Genomic DNA, 17,550 nt, shown 5'->3' with positions numbered 1-17,550 from the left:
GACATAAGACACAACAATTTTACAAATCAAGATTAAATTAATTTATTATATTCATTTCACTTGTGCTTGTAAATCACATTATGTTAAAACAACTTTTTTTTCTCCTCAGAACCAAGCTTGTTCAAACTGGAACTGTCTTTGCACATACTTTCTCCTTGAAACCTTCAGAAGTTTCACCTGACAGTTCATCCAGCAATCCTTTTGCAGGAGAAGCAGGCATATCATTCCTGTTTTTCCTCTTTCACCTACTCTCTAATCTTAACAGAGAGGGCTTCCTTCAGGGGGAGCCCTGCTTTAATTCAGCCTTTTGCACAGATTACAGCTTGAAAGGGAAAGCAAAAAAAAAAAAAAAAAGAAAGAAAGAAGAAAAAGAAAACCAGCAAACTATGGGTCTTTTTGATGCACCTAGCCGGAAGGAATGAAATTAGTCTGTTTATGGCAAAATGTATGCACAGAATGGCATGGCACAGAAAGATATGGCAAAAACTGAAACAAAATACACTTGATGTTGGAGACCTTGTGGGGGAGGACACAGAAACGCATTTACACAGTGGGAGCAAGTTTCAACCTCTGTCAGCCAGGGTAGCTGGAAAATAGACCCTTTATCTGAAGCCACAATTACTCTCTGCCTCCTCACCACTGTGCTTCAAAGCAACTCAGAGACACAGAAGAGCTAACTTTTTTTTGTGTGCGTTTCATTTGTGCTCCAGCTGCTTTGTTTTCAAAATTCATCAGCTTTTATGAAATCTTTCCGAAACAAGGACAAAAGGACAGAGAAGAGAACGTTTGACAGAGGGTATCCTGAGGGATTTAGCAGGCTGATTTTGGTCGGGTGTTTAGGTCGCATTGGCTCACCCAGAAGGAATTGGTTGAAAATAAGCACCAGCACTGACAGAATATACCTGACAGACCTGACAGCAGATTAATTTCTCATCCATTTTTTAATGTGCCCCCCGGATTAAGAACATTAGTGGATTATACTCAGATTTGTCAAACAGAGGTTCGCAGTGGGACAGTCAGCACCTGGCTGAGGACACAATGCACCCAAACCTAAAAAGTGATGAATGCGAATTCCTATTTTGATTTGCCAGACAGGTAAGGGAGATTAGGGATTGAGTCAGCCTGGGTGAATCTATTAGAAAGAGGAGCTGACGCTATTTCTCCTTCACACAGCTGAAAACAGATATTCACATCCACTGTAAGCAGACACAGACAGATCATCGTTCCTCATAAACAGACAGTAGATTTGATTAATCTTTCACTTCTTTAAGTCACTTAGGTTGACCAAAAATATTTCTGTTTGCTAAATCACAGAATATGAGAGTTTTTATGACTACTTTCTTCGAATTTAGAAGTTTACAAAAAACATTACTTTATGCTATGGACAAAAACTTTGGGTATCATTTCACAAGGTACTTACAATAGTTTGCTGGAATTCCTGACATTCTCTTTATAAAACTGGTATAACTTAGTCAGGCTTGTAATACACCTTATCAGTTCTGCCAGCAAAGTTTCTATGGGACTGAGATCAGGGATTGTGATAGCAACACCTAAACAATGACCTTGTTGTCGCTAAGATACTTTCTATCTAGTTTGGCACTATGCTTATGATAATTTTTTTCTTTTTCTTTTGGGAGACTCAATGAGACCCAATGTTTAACTTCCGGGTGTTTAATTATTCTTAAATGCTGCAGCTACCTTAATAAAGGTCCAGGGAAAAATCAAAAGAAAATTTTAAAAAAGCGTGTTAACATCTTTTGTTGTTGTGCTGCATTACCTCTTTCCGCTGAAGCAGTTTATATTTAATGTGCACCGCAGCAAAATAAAAAAAAAAAAACAGATTTTTTTTTTCTACCTTGGGATATTTTAATTTCCTACAGTTGACAGTTTGTTTGAATATTTACAATTTGCTAAAACTTTTCACATTCGCTCACCCCCTCTGAGTCTCCTAATAGCTTGTAGCTGCTACATGTGGCCCATCGACCCTGATAAATGTTTAAGTTCTGCACCATTACACAGCCAATAAAAATCAGTGGCTGGCAAGTCTTAATTGGACACAGAGCTGTACACCGGCCAGTTGGACTTGCACTTGATGTACGAGGTGCAGTGCAGCATAGCGCAAGACAGCTAAGACAGACAGAAGATTTACTTTATTAATAGAAGCATAAATTACCTGCACTGAAATGCTGTAGCACATGATGAATACAGAAGTACTCAGGGCCAAAACATAAGACTCATACGGGAATTTTGTGGGTGCAAAATAAAAGACTAAATTGCTTGAATAGGAGCCAGATGAGTGGGAAGGCTGCTGCTTTTTTTTTTTTTTTTTTTTTTTTTTAAAAAAAGCTTTTTCAGTGCAAACAAATGGAAAGCAAAAGACAAAGGAACATATACTATCTTTGTTTTGAAGGAAGAATTCAAATTTATATGCCAGGGGAAACCTAGGATTTCACAGCGTGGGTGGAAGACACTCACTATGATACCCTCGGCCCTTTCTTCTGACACTTATCCTGGAAAGTGACATTTTTGCTAACACCGGCAGGGGCGAATGTTGTCATTTTAGGGCCAAGGGCAGAACAGAAACAGGCAGCTCTTCACTCACTTTCTTGTCTGCTGAGTGCTGTGAATAAGTTTTATCTGCTAAGTGACTGCAAATTGCTTGAAACCCTGAATGTTTGGAATATCCAGAAGAATATGGAATGAAACCAAACACACGATACTGGTCTAAAATTCACATTCGTAACATTTTTCTGTTACTTAAAAACACTTACTACCAACACAGGCACTTGCAAAATCTTTTGTAAGTCATATAACAGATTGAAACTTAGAGTTGTAACGTGACAAACTATAGCAAGGTTTTGAAAAATTTTAATACTTTAGACAGTATTGTCATGTACTAGGAAGTGTTTAGTTTTTTGCAACATCTCTTCTTGATGATGATTAAGATCCATCTTTAGCAGATGCCCAAACTATTTCAGTTTTGATCATTTTTGCTCTTTTCTGTCACTTCTTTGTAAGTCAGCGAACAAAGGTCAGTGAAGTCTTCGCCTTGAGGCAGAAGCACACCAACAGTGAAGCTAACCTGACCACATCGCCTGAAAGACGTGAAGGTAATCAGACTGAAAACTCTTCTTCCTACTTTCATCTACTACTTTCATCTAGGGTTGACCCATCTAATGTTGAAACTAGAGCTTTTTGTTTTTCCTCCTGCTGGTTTCTCCTATTTTAATAAACAGTTTATCATATTCTTACTGTCTGAGTTGCTTTTTAAACCTCACCCTTTTAATATTTGACATGTCTTGATGTCTTTCATGTAGTATCAGGTAGAAATGCAGAGATATTCAAACAAAGAAGCTGACTAGATTGTATTTGTGCCTACAATAAATTCTTATTTTTATCTAACTGCACTGGATAGAATGATGACACAAATGAACTCAAATATATAAAAATTATTGGACTGAATAGACTATCCTTTAGTCACTATTTCTGTGGAATCCCAGTGAGACAGCTTTTGTTCTCATATGAACTTGAATCATCTGTAAAGTGTAAACACTTGGAGCATCTGAAGAATGACTCGGACCTTTGAATATGTCACATGATAATCTACTAAGACGGCAGCAACCTTCATACTGAAATATCTGATCATCCGTCCTGGAAATTGGCAACATGATGCTGGTGGTAGCGGAGAAGACCCAATTTGCATTTCGACATTTATCTAAAAACACAATGCTATGGCAGAATGCAGCACTTACATGCATGTGTTCCCACATTTTCTAACGTCCCTTCAAGCACACATGCTGCGCTGTTTTCTCGTCAGCTTTTTTTCAAATGGGGAAAAAAAAGAGCTGCTGGGAAAAATCTGTGCAGAAACGTATGCTGCTGTTGTTGCTGAGGCGTTAATTAGACTGAGAAATCCTATCTTCGACCCTCCCTTCAAGCCGTCCAGAGTCACACACCCACATAACACCTCCTCCCACACGGCAGAGATCCCGCTCCATGTGCCAGAAAGTGTCTCAGCTGTGATCGACCTGAAACGTGTGTAGAAAATTTCACGTGATCATTAAAAATCAATCCTACTGCGGAAAGTGTTGGCTGTGTAAATCATTCTTGAGATTTTCATGCCTGCTTGTAATTAGGATCAAATATAATGTTGACAGGATTCCATAACATGTTTTGCAAGTTGTATTTCAAAGCTGCTGAAGCAAAAAAAGAAAAAAAGAAAAAAATGAATTAAACTGAAATGAATAAACATTTAAATTATGAAAGCAAATTGTTTTGTTTGAGGGTTGACTTGAAGACACCTCTAGGCTGTGAACATTAGAGGAGGAGTTACTGTACTGAAGCCTGAGGCAACTGGTTGTGCAGAAATGGCTTAATGGTAATCTAGAATCAGTACTAACAGATGGAGTCTACATTATGGAGGTCTGTTTCTAATTACTTTAACTGATCTAATTATTATGCAAAAATAAAGGCTTTGTATGTGCAATTCCTTAAATCCGTCTTTTTAACAAGCTTGATTGAACCTTTTAACATAAAATAGCATATAAATACTAACATTATACATAGATAAACAACATAATATGCATAACATGGTAATGGTAGAGGTGTCCCAATCGGTTCAGGCTCAGGGCCCAGTTCACAGCATTTTTAAATTGCAGATATTGAACTTCCTCGCTACACTAAGCTCCATGAAGCTGTTGTGGTGGTGTTGTTTTTTTAAGGTAGCTAAACTACGTCAATTTTGAGAACGTTTTTTTTTTGTTGCAAACTGTAAACATATGTTGATACTTTGTTCAAAAGTAATCTGAGTTTATAACTGCAGATCTAATGGCAACTGAAGGTAAAGAATGGCATAAATGATAATGATAGGTACCTCCTTAGAATATAATTGACAATTATTAGGCAATGATCCAAGAGTTGATGACCCGTCACGTGTTAATTTGGGAACTGACTATCCTGTTTGTTTATATATTTTTTAAAACTATCACATTTTTTAGTTTTGATCTTATCTTTACAATACGAATTCACAAGTGTGACCAAAACATTGTCGCACATGTCCAGTCTAGATCAAGTTACGTAAAATATAATTCAGCCAAACTTCATTTCAGATGAGTTAGGAAGCAAAAACCATAACATGATTTGCAAACATACAACCAAATTTGGTCCTGCTGGTGCTTTCACCACCACGTTTCAACACGGGGTTCCAATCACATATTTTAATGTACTCTTGCTGCATTGTTTGCCACATGGATGGAATAACAATAGCTGGTTTGAATTATACTGTTCTGTGGGAGAAGTTTTGTATAGAGGTTGTCAATGTAGAGCTGCTCTGGCTCTGGCTCAGGCTGGACTGGACTGGGAGCTCTCTGATGGCCTTAGGAGGCACAACTGGAGACAAGCTGGTCTCTCTCCAAACAGAGATTTGGGTTCACATGACCTGAGCGAGCAGCTGTCCCCGTTAGTCCTCCGCCTGCAGCACCACACACTCCACAGTGGGACTGTCCTCTATGCAGAAGCTAGTTGATTCACTGTAATTCAGTTCAGTTTTATTTACACAATTAGATATCAAATATCTAAATTAGAATAGGGAAAAGAATACCAAAGACACACACAAAAACTAAAAGCAGATAAATACATACAGAATACAATTAAAAGTCAAATTACAAAGGAAAATGTAAATATGAACTGCAGTCTGCTATGTTCAGGACCAAAGGTTATTGTTGCTCCTTACTTGTGGAGGGGAAAACTATCGCTAACTCTAGTAGTTTTTGAATGATCTATATTGTCTTCTGCAGGAAAGAAGGAGAAACAAAAGAGTGTCCTGGATGCAAGGGATCCTTTATGACCTTATTGCCCTTCTGATGAAGTCTGTTTGTGTAACATGTTAACACACCCACCAACAGAATCTCTCATGAATGTTAAACAACTTTTGGTTTGTAGTTTTCAAAGTCATAACAAGGTTTGCACATGAGACATTTTGGCTGGTATGTAAATTAAAACCACCCAAACTGAATAATGTTGTGCTGCAAATTGATTAGATTCATGAAAGAAGAGAGGAAAAAAAACATCTTGTAACTTAGATCAGTGAGATATTAGGACACTTAAGGGTAATGTTCTTCTGGAAAAACTGTAAACACCAACTGTTTCTGAACACACCATCTTCAGCAGAGAAATAATTTGCCACTCCAACTCACTGCTGCTGCATGGCTAATTCCTGCTGCAATCCAAACATCAGCTGCTGTCCCACCTCATTGCCTCAGCGCCACCCGTGACACTGTCTGGATCTGAGAGACGGTGGCCTTCGATTGCATTCTCATTGCTTACTGTACATCAGAGCTAAACGTGTGTTGTGTACGTTGTTGGTGTGTGAGTGTGTGGTGCAAATGAGAGGAGGGTTGATAGGGGGTACTGGAATTGGTTATCCATCAAAGCTGTGTCTCCAACCTCTCCCTCGTTCTTTATCTCTTTGATTGCCAGGGCATGAGGGAAGAATTTAATTACGTTTTCTTTTATTCAAACAATTAATCCTGAAGCACAGAGCACCAGGGTTCCCCCTTGGGAACATCTGGCCAAACTGTGCTGCAATCATCACACTTTATGGGTTACCTTTAGTGGCATTTTGTCTTTGTAGAGATCTAAACTTTTCATACCCTTACAGGTTTTGCGTTTACACTAATCTTTTAATTTTACTAACTTGTTTATCTGACTGGAAGTACTATTAATGTTTTGTGCTGGCCCAGCATGAATCCTGACTTGATAATGGTGGAGAATCTGTGAAGGAGGATGATTCCAGGAAGCAGGGGCGCTGCCAGGAATCTTGGGCCCCCTGACAAAACTTTAATTTGGGCCCCACAGCACAGCTGCTGTTACAAGTTTTGAGTCTATCTGACCCATCAAAAGCATCAGAATTTTAAAGGCTTCCAACTGCCTTGCTTTCTTTGGCCCAATACTGATACTAGGACAATATTTACTGCTCATGAATTTTACATGCAACAGTCTGCATACAGTGTGCAAGTAGGTTGCTTACATTTTTTCTTAGTTTTAGATTACTGAAATGCCTCTCCCCACGAGCAACAGTCACAAACAACATGCAAAATACACATAAATAATCCAGACATTTCAAAAAATGCTATGTAGTTGCATTTCATTCAAACTGCAGTATAAAACTTTAATAAAATATGTTTTCTCCATATTTGTTAAAGCTGTCACCATGTCGTGACAGTTTATGAGACAGATAATCTATTAAAACAATCCTTCTCCTCCACCTCTTCCCTGAGCTACTACTGCTAGCTAAAGTAATACAACGTTCTGGCCAAAAACAACCAATCAGAACCAGGAGGAGGGTCTTAGTGCTGTCAATCAACCTCATTCACTCACTGCTAAATGTGCTAATGGTGGAAAAACAACTTAGGCTATTACAGGAAAATTATATATCTGCTGTCACTGGTAGCTATGCTTACTAAGCATTTACAACAGGCTATGCTAGCTGCAGTATAGCACAGAGCAAGGGGGAGGAAGGATGTTCAGCCACCTGAGATTGTGATTGACAGCACTAAAACTCTCCTTCCACTGACTGGTTGCTTCTAGCACTTTGAGAAAGCAGAGGAAATTGATTTTTTACAGATTACCTCTCATATCATATTGCCACAACATAATGACAGTTTTAACAAACATGTAAAAAAATATATTTTTATAAAAGTTACATACTGCAGCTTTAATTTCACTCAGGAGAGGACTGTCTGGAGGGATGTGAGTTAAAGCTGCTGCTGTCCGACTCATCTATTGTTAAGTGGTAAAAGGTACAAGGGACAAGTTAAATATATGAATATCTTGATAAATTTTTTCTTAATTTATTAGATGCTAGTGAAATGGAGGCAAGCAGTAGTCTGTATCTAAGCTACGTATAAAGTGTGAGGTTTAGTCTCACTGCCCACAGTGAGGCAAATTTCACATAAACCTAGAAAGTTTGCATTTATTTTTTTGTCAGAGACCAAAATTGAGCAAACTGGACACGATGAGTGGAAGAATATCTGGTACAGTCAAGGCAAGGCTTTCAAATCTGAGAACAAGGAACCAACACTGAACACTGGACCAAGTTAGAAATAGCATCATGATGAGAGTCAGTGATACTGCCAGTGGTACATTGAACAATGTGTGTGGCAACCAATGTTGTAATAAGTTTCAATTGTCTCTTCAGATGTAATAAACCCAGTTATGTGATCATTTGTCAAAAATATAAAATGTTTTTGGGTCAGGAACAATATTTTGCCAATAATGTAAAAGATTGCTATGCTTTTGGCAGGTTAAACTGAACAACCGCATGTAGGTTACATGATCACTGCCCTACATATAAACTGTGCTCCACAAAGTGATCAAAATGGCAAATGCAGGTCATGGCATTTCCCTGAATAATTTAATTGAACTGAAGGCTTTTGAGTATGTATCAATTATGACACCCACTATCCCTTCTTTTTGATGATCAAACTGCACAAAAAGACTTTTAATACATAATAATGTCACTATGCATTGTTATGGCATAGGTTTATTTATCACATTTTTAAAGGGTTTCAATACGATAACATTGACCCAATTACATGCTATTCACTCAAAATATTTATTAGACTGTCAGGAAGATATTATTTGAACTGCCTTTCTAACATTTAAATATGTTAAATTCATTATGGTTACAGGAGATATTACAATATTATCCCTTGTTACACTATTGGTATTATTATTATTATTATTATTATTATTATTATTATTATTATTATTATTATTATTATTATCTCATTATTGGTGGGATAACGATACCTACAAAGCCTCTGACTTCACCTGAAGCCAACAGCTAGATCTTCGATCATTTATAATCGTTTCATCCACTGAAACATCCAATAAAAGATTAATAAAAGTGCTCACAAATGCAGGCCTCACCTTAAACATCCTATTGCCCTTTAGAGTTTGGATGACAGTGACACAGTTTACATGACCTTGTTTGTTGTCCTCATTCGGGCACGTCATTCTGGCTCTTCCCACTCAGCCACCTCTGGGTGCTTGTCTGCCAGCAAAGCAAACACTAACTGTCAGTCATTTTCTCTGTCAAAAGGCTAAGAGTGTTCCCTCAGGGCTGACATCTCCAATCAGGCAACCAGCTTCTCCCCTCTCCTACGTCCCAATGCTTGTGTCCCACTTTGGTCGTTCAAACGGACGGGACACAATTGAAGGGAAGTTTGCAATGAAAAGAAATTGAGGAAGTTTGCTGATGCGGACAGACAACTGATGACGCAGGACGTCCCCAGGTCCATTTCCAGACAGATGGCTTTGGGTAGGAATGAGTGTCTGCCGTCAGGGAACCAATCACCTGGGTGTGCACTTTCATACTCAATTTTCTTTTCCATTCTGTTCATTTTGCCTTGTTTTATATCTGAGAAAATCGTGTGGTTTTATATTTTTGATCATAAGGTAATTTTAAAGAAATAAAGCAAAATTTTACTCTACACCATGCAGTTCTGGCTAGAGAAAATAATGTTAAACAGGATACATAACTACATTTTGTTGACAGACTCACATTGTCAATTAATCAACTCTTGTCCTGGTTTGTTGTTCTTCAAGACCTCTGCTAAGTTTGCAAGTAAAAAAAACCTGACATTTTTCAAAGCTCAAATTTAGTAGTGGTATAATAAACCTTACTAAGAAATTTTCCAAGCCTGCACTCTTATCTCTAAAAACTGACTAATATACAGTGATCAATCTTTAAGGAATAATTTGCACAAATTCCCTATTAACTTTGTGTATGCATTTTGGATGTATATATGAAGTCTTTCTTCCAGTGCATGAGTGGATTCACTCCAGGGTTCTATGGCTTCATTTTACTGTCCAAAATCATGACTGTTAGGTAAATTAACCGCTATATCTTCCTTTATTCTATATATTCTCTCTGTTGCCCTGTGAAGGAGTGCTAACAGTGTTACCAATCTCTGGGCCAAAAAAAGATGGATACCAGACATCCAATAATCATTCTGATAAGGAGGGAGCGGTTGGTTGGATGGTTGGATGGATGGATGGATGGATGGATGGATACTTATTCAGAGCAAATTTGAGCTCTGTTATTCTAACTTATATTTTACATAAAACTGCCAGTATTATTTTAGTTCAAAGTCTAAAAAGCACATGCTGCTTTTTAGTATTAAATAAATTGCAAAAAAATCTTAATAAATCTCTTCTTATTAAAAAATCTTCACATATTAGTGTCTAATATTCATTAGACATCAATATTTATTAATGTCTGAAAAAACAAAACACTTTAATAACACGTACACACCCAATATCAACCTTGCTTTACTCACACACACATACACAAAAAAAATCACCTAAAATGTACATTCTAACAGAGGTAAAGGTTAGAACAGCCTATGATTCCCAGATCTTGGCAGCATTTTACATTTCTTAGTTTTTAGCGTTATAGTGGGTTTACTAACATGATGCTACAATCTTCTTTCTGGAGGCCTCAGACAGTTCTTTCAGTCTTATTGTTTATTTCTAGTACATTTTACCAAAAAATCTTCAAATCTCTTTATATTGCAAGTCAGAAGTGTTGTTAAAATACTAAATATCCATATTTCCAAATATATCATGAGAACAAATAGGCTATCACAGGCTGTTCTATTATTTTTTTTTATATGACTGAATGAACAGCTTTATCAGACGTCTCTTAACTAGTTAATAAATAGGCTTTTAACACCTACTGCATTGGTTTTTAGTGCAGAGGCAAGATTGCCTGACAGGCATCGAGCTGCAGTGTGCTGCTTGTAGCTCAGTGTGTTGTTGCTTGTGTCAGAAAGCTGAGATGCCAAGCTGCCGGTTATGGGAAGAAAATGAGGATTGCCTGAAGGGGTTCTCAAAACCCATTAGATGACTCAAGAAAAGAAATCTGGGATCTTTCTGGCTTTGTTTGCAAAAACCGTAAAACACATAAACACACAAAGCAAAACATGTCGTCAATCATACACTGTTGGTGTAATCATCGCAGACCACAAAACTGTTGTTTTTCTTTTGTTAATTGGTTCCCATCCCAAAGTGCTGTGCAACTTCAACTGTGCATGTCTCTTTGATAACATGTTTGGTCGTCAGTGCCAGATCGCAGCTGTGTCTGGTGAGTTTTCTTCATCTCGCACCCTCCTGCCGTGTATCACCTCGAGCTATCGAGACAGCAAACATACTACACTTCAGAACACACACAAGTTGGCATTCAGCACTCGAGACTCATAGAAACTCATAGCTCACATGCGGTAGACCTGGATATGAACTCTTGTTGTTGTGAACAAAATTCCTAAGAAGAGGATACTGCAGTTTAAATTATTTTATTTCTAAACTGATTATTATGTGATTATTTTAGTAGTTACAGAGAGATGGCCAATTTAGCCGTGTTATGTAATAAGACAGTCACTTTATACCTGCAGCAGTTGCTATGGTTCCCATTTTGTGAAGTGTTTCTAACACTTAACCTTTATTTCCTCCCTTACTTATGTCTTTTCCTATAAAGCCTGTGTTTATGCACCTGCTGAAGATTAAAGCGTGGCTGATGGTGTGGAGCTCTTTTCAAAGTGGCAGTGTTGAGGCGCAGCCCCTTCCCATTAGCAAAGCTGGACATGTGTGCTCAGGACTCTGCCTGTTTCTCTCTTTGTCTGTTGTTTGCTTTCCCTTGCAGCTTATCTTCTCTTTAAGCCTCTGCTGTTTCTAACACACAAAAGGAGTGGCACTGAGTGATGCTTGCACAATATTATGCAACCATTCTTTAAATGCTGTTTGCTTGCTTCTTGATTTTTCTAATTGGAATAATCTTGATTTCTTTTCTATGTGAAACATGTTGCAGCATCCTGAAGTGTCGCTTTCTCCCCCTTTCATCCTAATCCAGCTCTTGGTATTCCACGCAGCAAAGTTTGTTGACATAATGCTGAAATGTGATTTGGCTCCACGTTTTCTTCTCAAAGATTATCATATAAATAAAGGCTGGGAAAAGAGCTTACAAGTGACGTTCTACATAAAACACAAGCCATTACTAACAGTTCTACATAAAACACAAGCCATTACTACCTCTGATTCAGGTATAGAGAGTCCATGAATTATTCTCTTTTATTGCAGCAGATGGAGTTAAATATAAATAACTGCTGATCTACAGCTTTTTTCCCTAGATGTTCAGATTTGAGGCATCAGTCTAGCCCTATAGAAATGGAAGAATTTAATTTGTGCAAGCACACTCAATGTTTAACATTGTTTGACTATTTCTGTATAACTATATATGGTGTTAGGTTGAAATATTGACTACTCTGGCAAAAATAAAAAGTTTTAAGAAAAATATTTATCGCAGTATCGCATCATTAACAACTTAAAAGAAAATTCCAAACTTTAATGTGAATGCATGGATCCAGAAGGGAAAACATCAAATAATTGTTTTCAACCACATCACTGGTGACACAATTAATGTAATCCCTCACAACTGATTTAAAATAAATGGAATTTAATCACTTTCTTTATTTACGCATAAGTTGAAGTTAAGTTGATCTGAGTTTCGAGGAGCCTCTAATTAATAATCAGTGACTTCTTGTTTTCCTTAAGTACAATATAAATATAAAGATCTATATTAATCTTGCCACCAGGGACAATCAGAGAGGGAGAGGAAAGGAGAAAAAAACCCCTTCATCTCAGGGTCAATAATTCTCCATAAAACATTTAAATGCTATCTGTACACCAGCTAGATGTTTGGGTGTGATACTAGAAAAACATTTTACAAACATAAACTAAGTACATGTGGTGTGAAACAAAGAATTACCGGTAGTTGATTGAAAAGAAGCTCATGGATCATCAGAAAGGGTGAGACAAAAGGAATATTCAAGGGGTTTTGAGTTGCTCTTCACCTCTTTGGAGTTATTTTTTCATTTGCTGTGGTGAACTGCAGCTATAATCATTTCTGAAGGTTCAGTAAACAACAAAAGCTGGAATGCCTCGTTAATGTTTAGATCAAATAGAATCAAATCTGTCATAAAGCGTTTAAAAATCTAAGTCTCCTATAGCAGGAATTATCTGTATGTACAATTAAACCAATTGTCCAATACAAGCAATATATTTGCTTAGTCATCTCTTGCATCTTGACAGAACTGAGAAACTAAATTGTCTGATTTATATCAGGGAAAATACATATGTTACATATTAAAGCATCTGCAATTTTCTCTGCTTTAATCGAAGCCATAATTTATAGACCCCAAAGCGCCTACAATCTATGAGATTGTGTAACCCATGTTGTTATTCCTAGCATTAGCTACCAGTGGCTTTCTACACAAAAAAATATACTCAAATTAAATAAAAGATTTTTCTGAAATGATAGTATGAGATGATGCTACAACAATATTTCTGCAGAAAAGTGGGACAGTTTTTACCATGTCACTTGAATTTGATTTTGGAAAGTGCCCAAGTCAAGGCAAAAATTAAAGAGATTTAGCCAAAGGAAGCTCCTGCTGCATTTAGATGGAGATCAACCATATCTGCTCAAACAAGAAAGAAGACTGACATACTGGATCTCACTCTTTCAGTGGGTATGAAACTTTTTTTTTTCATACATTTCACTTTCTCTGAATGAGTAGTTTGACATTTTCTTGCAAAATGCAACCAATGTGATAGTTAAACCTCATTGCCATGCATTTAAGAATATACTATGACCATTTAAAAATGAATACTTTTTTCATTGTTTCAGATTAGAGCTTCATGAGGATTATCTTTGCCCAATGTGGCCAAATCCATCATCTCCAAAAAGAAGTCAGCACAATAGACAACAATTTTGCAGCTACTGAGACTTTATTGAGCTGTAAAATTTTGGGATTCAACACAAATTGTTTGATCCGCAATATCGCTCCCTCTCCTTATTTGGTGTCTGGCTTAACTGAGCCAAATGAAAAGCAACAGTGTCTCATGTTCCAAAAGGAGATTATCTATGACTTCAAAACCCCCACTTCAGGCAGTGCAACACATTGCTGCTCTGCATCCAAGCCACACCATGAAAGGCTCTGAAAGACGAAGAGTGATAATCTCTTTCACGGTGCAAACCCGCTGGAGGAAAGTGTTTTTGTCTTTCAGAAAATCTCCAGTGCCACAGTATCTTTTTTATACCCTACGTGTGTGTACTGTGTGTAAGTGCAGTATTGTCTCTTTGTATATAGATGGGTTGGGTATTCTATAATGCGCCAGAGATGTCCTGGCGCATTATGGCGCAATTTCACCATTATGTACGGTGGAACTGTTTAAATTTTCCCTCAGATCAAAACAACATCTTGATTGTTGTGTTTTGTTTTATGTTCCTATGCTTTACAGTTTCGGTAAAGTTTAATGCGCATCATTGCAATTTCATAGCCTAAAGGTCAGTGGTAACACTGATCAGAGAATCTGTTGTGCACTCCACTAACCCAGCCTTCACAGAAGATTGGTAAGAATGAAACAATTGCTGAAATAAAGTCACAAGGAAAGCCATCTGCAGTTTGGCACAAGCCGTGAAGGGGACACATAAAAAAATACACAGAAGAGGTTCTGCTCAGATGAAATCAAAATTTAACTTTCCGTCATATTAAAAAAAGAAACATCTGGAAGAAAACTAGCAAAACATATTAGCCTAAACAGCAATGCCCATGGTGAAACATGGCAGTGGCAGAATTATGCTATTATCCGTCAAAAGGTGGTTCCACAAAGCTTTCTGATAAATATAAAATGCTATACTTGCAAAAGAAATGTCGAGGACAAACTGACATTTTCAACCCATGTTACAATTAAGCACTACTGTGTGTTTATTATTACATGAACTCCCTGGAGTGTCACAGAGACAAAAGAGATAAATTAGCTACCACATATGTGCATTGTGAGATAAACATTGGGAGCTTTACAAGTTTACATAATATGAAATTAAAGGTGATGAAACAGAAAATGACTCAGAGATTAGCCTTCTTGATTGAGCTTATATGTTTGATCTCCATCTAAATTTAGCAGTACATTCCTTCAGCTGAATCTCTTAAATTTTTGCCTTGGCTTGGGCACTTTCCAAAAAAGAAATTAAAGTAGAATAGTGAAAACTGTTACTACCTCTGTAAACTCGTGCTTTACATTTCACATTCCCACTCCTTGCAAACTGATTAAACAACTGCAGAGTTTTGCTGTGTCACTCTGTCTCACCTCCTTAGGGCCACAGCTTCCTCCCCGCCTTAGTAACAGACACATCTTTATTCAGAACTGTCCCCGTCCAGGGGCAGAACATCAATCCGCTTTGTGTTCGCAGCCTCTGTCTCACTGCACTGCCCTGCTCTGCTTCTTGCTTCTCCAGGCGTGGCTTTATTATTGAACTGTCTCTGCTGGTCTTCCTTTTTTTTTCTTTTTTTTCCTCCCGCTCTCTCTTCCACGTGTGCTCTGTCTTTCTCTGTGTTCCAAAATCATGGCCCATTTATTTTAACACAATTATTATTGAAGCCTGGCTGAGCACAGTGATAGATGGTACTTTGTTAGAGTGCAGCTATGGCTGACACACATAAGGCTCCTGCAGGTCGAGCATAGAGACCCCTGATTAGGCACACAGTGTTCAGAATTATCCAAATTTATGACGAGTGACAACGTCAGTAATTAACATAACAGTGTGTGACTTTAACGACGATGTTAACACAAACGGTGCGGCTAATTGAGAAGGGATTGTGAGGGAGGAATTGTGGTTTATTGTGTGTGTTTTATGTCACCACAGCACATAAGTCACACCATAAATGGGGCAAAAGGTTACAGTGGCTTAGAAAAGAGTTTACAACCCTTGAACATTTCCAAATTTTGTCATCTTACAACTTCAATCTACAATGCACTTTTTGGGGATTTTATAGGATAGGACATAAATTGGTGCGTAATTGTGAATTAGAGGAAAACTTGTGGAATGATTATTTTTTATTTATGCTGTGTACCTTTTATCAGCAGTGGTGAAAGGGTTGTGAAATATGTATAATTGATACAATATTGGTAAATATTGGTTATTGGCCATAACCAGCAATATTTACCATGGATATCAATATTAGCCCAAACATTCAGTGCATCCCTACAGTTGAGCTGATGATGGGTTTCCATTTTTGAATGATGCATTGATCTGTGTACCGTGAGACATTGTAAACTATTATTTTATGACTTTGCTTTACTTTAAAATTCTCCAAAACTTTGTCATGGAAGAATTGAACAGTACATTATGAAATATTCACTATATCCTATTTATCTTGTTCAACCTTTGAAAGGTACCTTTAATCAGCAGATTCCACTGACGCATAGTCACGCTGCACACATTGAAGAGATTGTTCGCCTGTGCTAATCCTGCTGGATGATCCTGCCAGCTTGTTAGACTCAAACTGACTGAATCACAGCAAAATGACCTTCTCATTACCTGCCAGAGCAACTGGCTCACTGTTCTCCCAAAATGAGGACACAACCTACCGGTATGTTTGCCGCTGTCACTCATAAATCACATTGAACCCTGTACATATTAAATCATCAACTTAAAGGCATCAATGTCCATAGGGTCATTTTACGACCATTTGTTGTTATTTCGGTAAAATCTTGGAGCTATAATCTATTCTATTTTTGTTTGTTTATCTGCTTGACTATTTCCTGGTATGTATATATGCCGACTGTAATCCTGATATTAACCTGTTCAAGGGCATTGTAGGGTGAGTGGAAGTAAAGGTGAAATGCACATATGGCCATTATAGTTTATGAGCCCTGTGGCCTTCCAGCCGGCTTCACAGTGATGCATAGTCTCCTGGACTGGAGAAAATGCACTGCCTGCATGTCAATGAGCTCGATTCCCTGTTAAGTAAGTATATGCACGGGGTCTCTTGTATCACACACACTAGCTGCCATCTGCACCCTGAATGGACTGCTCCAAGGGTGTGTGTGCATACTATTGGAGTGGGTGGATAGGGGGAGCTGGTATGAAAGCAATCACTCTCAAGAGTATGGGTTGTGTTTAACCCAGTGCACATGCTTGTCTTACAGCCTCCTGCTTTGGGAAGCAGATAGATCATTGAGAAAAAAGAAATCTATTTTTAGGCGTGGAATAGGGAGGGGATAAGCATGAGCGATGTGCACTTGGATATGTGTGTGCATGTATGGTTATGGCTTTCAATCTATGGGTGAGAAAGATGCTTAGTGATGTTGTTTCTTCTGAGACAACGTTGCGGGCAAGACCCAAGCTTTTTTACACATCACACAATCACATAAGCCACACATAAGTACTGGAGAAACCCACACACTCGCAGACAGACTCGCACTAGCAAATCTGGATATTGTCCTGTTGTGCCTGGAGCTGGCCCTGACAGTACTGTTGGACGTAAATCACATCCACATCCACAGAAACACACGCGCACACACACACATAGACAACCTCCCTGGCAACGGGACACGTGATGCTAGTATTGTATGCCCAACCTTTTTTTCTCTCTCTCTCTCCATCTCTAATCCTTGTCTTTCATCCTGACAGGTGCCAGCGGCTGGTGA

The 17,550-nt window shown here is 38.0% G+C and overlaps 1 protein-coding gene across 2 annotated transcripts in view; it reads right to left on the bottom strand.

Annotated features, from left to right (window-relative positions):
* Nucleotides 1-10,746: 10,746 nt before the first annotated feature.
* stxbp6 (syntaxin binding protein 6 (amisyn)) overlaps nucleotides 10,747-17,550 on the bottom strand; it is a 110,821-nt gene continuing 104,017 nt past the window's right edge. The window contains exon 7 of one of the 2 annotated variants that reach the window (XM_044142219.1): nucleotides 10,747-11,195. In XM_044142219.1, coding sequence (XP_043998154.1) covers nucleotides 11,124-11,195 — 72 coding nt within the window. In that variant the 3' untranslated portion in view covers nucleotides 10,747-11,123. The remainder of the gene's footprint in view (nucleotides 11,196-17,550) is intronic. The other variant, XM_044142221.1, reaches the window with a different exon arrangement.

This window comes from Gambusia affinis, linkage group LG16 (assembly GCF_019740435.1).
Source record: "Gambusia affinis linkage group LG16, SWU_Gaff_1.0, whole genome shotgun sequence".
Lineage (NCBI taxonomy): Eukaryota > Metazoa > Chordata > Actinopteri > Cyprinodontiformes > Poeciliidae > Gambusia > Gambusia affinis.
This window is presented reverse-complemented; position numbering and strand designations above follow the sequence as displayed.